Source organism: Buceros rhinoceros, unplaced genomic scaffold (genome assembly GCF_000710305.1).
Source record: "Buceros rhinoceros silvestris isolate BGI_N320 unplaced genomic scaffold, ASM71030v1 scaffold14682, whole genome shotgun sequence".
NCBI lineage: Eukaryota > Metazoa > Chordata > Aves > Bucerotiformes > Bucerotidae > Buceros > Buceros rhinoceros.
This window is the reverse complement of record NW_010399606.1, coordinates 40,714-46,496: the sequence shown is the minus strand read 5'-3', so window position 1 is coordinate 46,496 and position 5,783 is coordinate 40,714. Positions and strand designations below refer to the sequence as shown.

Genomic DNA, 5,783 nt, shown 5'->3' with positions numbered 1-5,783 from the left:
CACGGAGGTGCAAAGCCAAGGTACAGAGACTCACTCTGAGTGTGGAAGGAGAGCTAAAGTACAAGGAAAACTAAATATTCAGAAAGCTTCATTTTTATACTGAAATATTTTAAAATAAGAAGGTATCGTCACCCATACGTGAGAAAGTTGGAGAAATTGCATCCCTCAGAAGAGCAACAAGACTTGGTGGAACCAGAGCGTGATTCAGAACCTGAACTTGGGGAATCATTCTCTCAGCTACAGCTGGATGTTTTCCACCAGAAATCCCAATCCCAGGACAGAATCGACGGATGTTGGCTACTGCGAAATATCACAGGCATCTTACCACCACGTGGCAGATACATTCTCCCGATAAAGTCTTTAATGACTTTGATGCAATCTAGTGATGACAGCGCTAAAAGATACTGCGATGTTCGTGTTCAGTCATAAAACTCCTCAGGCTATAGTCACCGCACAACGTTTTTGTAGTCTAGTCACAGTCACAGACCTTGGACCACACAAGCAAGGGTTTATCTGCAAACGCAGTCAAAGCTGAGGACAATACCCTCCCAGTTGTTGTGGGCTTCCTTTCCATTCTTACATCAGAGAGATCCAGAAAATGTTTATCATACTCGCTCTCCAGGGGTTTGAGTAGCAAGAACAGACTTCCTTCTCTACCATACAAAACGTGGCAGGACTAAGCTTTACCTTTTCACACTAAGGATGCTAATTAAGACATCGTAGCATTCTTTGTCATTCTGTCAAACATGGCTGATAATTCCGTATTCCCCAACAGATATTTGAATTTCAAGTCCACAAGGCACAAGGTGTGTTTAAGTTATTAGCCTGGGCCTCTTCTGCCTCCATCTCTGCCAATGCGGACGACAAAGTTGTGGCAATTACTTCCAGGTAAGTGCAATTTTAATTAGTTGGCACTTCGGATTGTAAGAGAATATTGACCAGAAGTAGCTTTCTCCAGAGAGCTCACATCTGATGCCACTCTTTATTCTCAACAAGTAAGTTTGTATCAAGACATCTTAAAACCCCTGGAAATGAAAAGACAGAACCCCCCGCTCTGCCTGAGACACCCCGCTCGTTCCAGAGTCTCTGCCCCGTGTTAGTGCTCTGGGGGAGAGCAGCCTCCCTTTGGCAGGTAACGTAACGATGGGCAGCACCCTGCCCAGCTCTGAAAGAGCAACAGTTTAGTAGCTTTGCTCTCGAATGCACAAAGTTTTAGGAAGACTGTTGAAAATAACACTGCTAAAACAGCATCCCAAAGCGAATGCTCGGTCCAAACCCACACAGCAATTTGCGGCCAGTCTGAATGCAGAATATATCCTCATCTTCCCGCATACATCTTGGGTCTTCTCCCAGTGAGCCTGAAAAGCAACTGCTGCACTCGGGCAGGCACATCCCTCACCCTCACAGGCTTCGGCACTACTTAGCCCACTCGGACTTCAAGGTTTAAATCTTTCTGAAGACCTGTCACAGCTGTAAAGATTTCCTCCACCACTCCCCACAAGCGGTTAATTTGCAGCACAACATCCCTCACCCTCACAGGCTTCGGCACTACTTAGCCCACTCGGACTTCAAGGTTTAAATCTTTCTGAAGACCTGTCACAGCTGTAAAGATTTCCTCCACCACTCCCCACAAGCGGTTAATTTGCAGCACAACATCCCTCACCCTCTGAAGAATTCTGCAAGAGCAGGATTTTTACTGAACACTTCTCTAGGTTTTTTTAAGTATACAGCCCTCTGACACGGTTCTCTTTGCCTGATTTCCTGAAAGAAAATACTTGCAGTCCAAAGACTGACTGAAAACGGGCTGTTTCTGTCCCCACGTTCAGCTCTCAGTGCTGCACTCCGTGCAAGGAGCAGCAGATGACACACAAATTCCTCAGGCAAGTCCCAGTCTTGAGTTCCTCTTCCTTCTCCCTCGCTCTGCCTCGCCTCAAGAAATCCACCCTTGTGTGCAAGGGGCAGGACACGAAGAGCAGAGCGAGCGAGCTGGGAACACCACAGGTTTCTGGTCTGTTCAGGAATTATGAGACAAGTGACAAGAGACGCAGAATTCAGGGATAACCCGCACTATGTTAACGACGTTTTTGCAAACCGTTTGCCTTTTTTCCTGGAACGTCAGTAAAAAGATTATTTCAATAAATACCTTTCCACATCTCTGATGCAATGTGCGGGGCCATGGGCGCAACCATAACGCAGAGCGAAGCCAAAGCATCTTCAAATTCTGCGCTGTGGAGAACTAGAGGCCGAGAAGCTTGCTAAGAGAGAAAACAGAAGGGAAGGAAAACCAGTTAATATTCTGAGGTGTGTGGGGAAGGTAGTTTAATTAAAAAGAAAATGCACTAATAAATCAAAAATGCTCCAGACTTATATTTATGTTTGTTTTTCAAAGGGGAATTTGCACACTATTCCCAGCACACAGTTCAGTGGTGAAAGCTGTCTGGAGAAGTGTAAGATGATGTGTAAGATTTTCCTTGCAGAGAATATCCCTTTTCTTTAACTCAGAAGAGAAAAACACCGTCATTAATATCGCATCCTTACGTGGAGGACGTTAGTGAGGCTCATCAGCCGGGAAATAGCCGCGTTGAACACGTGGTCCTTGGTGAAGTACTCTGTCACCTTGTACAAGAAGAAAAGCTCCATCACTAATGACTGAGAAGTCTCAAACACGGAACATCGGGGTTTTAAGTCAAAAAGAACCGTTAATAAGCAATTTCAATTTGTGAAATACGCCCATCTTAGCTCTTACGTGAAAATCCCTTTGGCACGCAAACACATCTTACATGCCATCCCTTGTGGGTATGGGAAAACAATGACCACCCAAAAATTCACCCCACTGGCTTCCCCTCCTCTGTTCCAGGCCTTCAGAAGCGTCAATCGATGCCAAGGAGATGGCGTATTGGTAACCACCATCTATTTCCTTCAATAAAATATCTGCCCTTTGCCCCTACAAGGAGCTTTCACGCTTGTAAATCCAGTTGTGCTGCTGAAAGCTCGTCCGCAGATTCCAAGATTATAATCGTAAAGTCTGTTAAAAGACCTGGAAGGTCCCTCACCATGGGTTTTAAACCAGGAGAAGTTTTTATCCATAGAAATATATTTTTAACTAATTTTGCAGGTATTTATGTCTCCTCCTGAGTCTTGGAGGATTGAACTCACACTAATCACAGCACAAGACAACACATAAGACACGAACAATCATTTCAGGGTTTTTTTTTTTTTTTAGGATATGGTAATATATTTTCACCCACAACATTTTTTTTCGGTTCTATAAGAAACAGTGGGCATGGTGGCAGGTGAGAAACAAAGACCAAAAGCTTTAAGGATAACCTGCATGACTGTCCTCCAGCTTTGCTACTGGAAACGGAGTGACTGGGAAACCAGACTGATAACATTTAAATGCTGTAACCTTGCGTCCCTTGAATGAGGCACCCAGCAGAAAAATATTCCCAACCCAAATCTCACCCCTTTGCAAAAAAGTTCTGTCCCATAGGATTTGTAGGTAAATAAAATTCCTGAATAATTCACTGAAAAATTATGAGCTACCCATCTGGGGGAGAAGCTTTTGGCTCTGTAAACCAAGCACGTGGTTTTAGCATAAGCAGCAACTTCGTCATTTACAAACTATGTAAGCGTTTCTTTTAACCTCAGAAATCACCAGATTCTTCTGCTCCCAGATCTTTCTGGCTTCAGCCTTCTCTTTCTGATTCAGAAGTTCCGGGCTGGGCACGGTTCCTGAAGTCCTTGCTTCAATCAGTTTGGTTACGAGCGCCCAGAGGCGCGTCTGCCATCGCTGGACGCCCGGCACGGCATCGGCTGGGGCCAACCACAGAGCACAGAAACACTTTCAGTTACAGTGAATGAACCCAAAACTTTAAAGACAAGCAGAAAGGATTTTGTACCCACCATTCTCACACTAATCTAATGATTCCATTCTCAAGACAGAAAAATACTGCAAAAACTCAGCTGTGCTCCCAAGGGAATTACGTACCCAGGGCTACATAATGACGCGGGGGTTAAAGCTGAATTCCAGCAGGTTGGGGGGTTTGAGACATCTCATTTGCTTAGCTCTGCACTGATGTGATTAGATGGTGAAAGCCAAAAGCCAACTGAGGCCAGTCACACAGTACTCCAGCAACGCGATATATAAACCAACACAGTCGCACGTAAGGGGTGACAGACGCTGACTGACGTACTGCTTCGCGCAGGCTGAACGAAGGAGCGAGGAGCGAACAGGAGAGGGGAGAACTACCCCTGCACGGAGTGCTCTAGACAAGCCTCGTGCAACAAGAGAGCGAGATTCCAACGGAGGCACAAGACTACGTTAAAATGCATGAGCCACGGCGACTAAAAGAAATTAAGAGCTGTCAGCGTGACAAATTGCACGATGGTAGTAAATAAGCGTGTAGGAGGGCAAATCTTAACTTATTGAAGAAATAAGCTCATAAAAAGGTCATGTGTATACGAATATTAGTTCCTCGGAACTCTGATTATCTTCTAATGAGATTCTTCCAGGCAGGATTTCAGAGTCTGGCTTACAACAGCCATCGCATGCATGTGTAAATAAATGGAGATAATAATGCAGAGATTAATCTGTCATCTGATATTGCTGAAAAAGCAGCTCATAACGAAGAAAATAATCTCAAAATAATAATTTTCAGTCAATCAGTAGCAGCTAATAAAAAAATTAAGAGAACGAGGTCCAAGTTTGCAGGAGAAAATATCACTCGGAAGGATTTTTCGTGCGTGCTTTCAGCTCCTCAGAGGTACGCTGCTCACGAGCCTGCCTCTCAGCGACAGCTTTGTCTTTCAGAAGGAACAAACAATAAAACCCGCTCATTGCGCTTTTTTGACTCAATTGTTCCAAAACCTAGGCATCAAGACCTGTATTAATTTTCTGTTTAAAATATAACACACTAGAAGTTTAAAACAAACAAACAACTGAAACGACTTGACTTACTTTTAGCTTCCCACAAGATATCTTGCTCTGGCGGAGCAGCGAAGAGCAGGTAAAGGCGGAGGGTGTCAATGCCGTATTCTCTCACTAATTCTTCAGGGTCTATTCCGTTGTGCTTCGATTTGCTCATTTTTTCCCAGGCAACCTGGAGCTTCTCACCAGTTTTTCGGTGAACTGGTTCAGCTCCTAAGTATTCAGACAGATGCAAAAATTTAAAACAGACTTTGCTCATTTGTCACAGCAAATAATTTTCTTCCCTAAGCTCAAGAAACAACTATTTCTAGGGGTTTTTTTGTTTGTTTGTTTCCAAACAGCTTAAAGAGGAAAACCAGCCATTATAAACACTCTCTTCCCTCCCAAGTCTTTCCTGCTTTAATGATTTATCACAATAACATCCCAGTGCTTCCATTACATCATGACGGCAGGTCTCCTTCTCCCCTTCCGAAGCTGTGTCTGGGACTGGTCCTGTGTGCTACCTTGACAGCTCTGGAGATTGAAGCATTTTTGTAAGGCTTGAATTCAAGCATTCAATTAAGACGAAGCATTTAGCGTTAAGCTAAGCTGATCGGGTGGTGGTGGCTAAAGCCTCCTGCACAGAGCTGGTACGATTCCGAGCTGCGCTGTGCTTTTACAAACAGCGGGTTCATAGGTTCCAACTGCAGTAAGTTCCCCTACCAGGAACGTGATTTTTGCTGCAGGAATTTAGAGCTGGAAAGGGGCTTTTACACTGATAAAGGCACAGCTGAGCCAAACCACCTGCTGCAGAAAAGCCTCAGCTTTTCTGGAAGAAAACAGGGTAGCAGGCAGTGGCTGGGGTGGGGTTTGGTTG

General features: G+C 44.5%; 1 protein-coding gene across 1 annotated transcript in view; it reads right to left on the bottom strand.

Annotated features, from left to right (window-relative positions):
* LARS2 (leucyl-tRNA synthetase 2, mitochondrial) overlaps positions 1-5,783 on the bottom strand; it is a 56,639-nt gene that overhangs the window by 11,057 nt on the left and 39,799 nt on the right. The window contains exons 15-18 of the mRNA XM_010131558.1: positions 4,958-5,140; positions 3,644-3,813; positions 2,539-2,616; positions 2,144-2,255 (exon numbers count right to left, since the gene is read on the bottom strand). Of these exons, the coding sequence (XP_010129860.1) occupies positions 2,144-2,255; positions 2,539-2,616; positions 3,644-3,813; positions 4,958-5,140 (543 nt within the window). The remainder of the gene's footprint in view (positions 1-2,143; positions 2,256-2,538; positions 2,617-3,643; positions 3,814-4,957; positions 5,141-5,783) is intronic.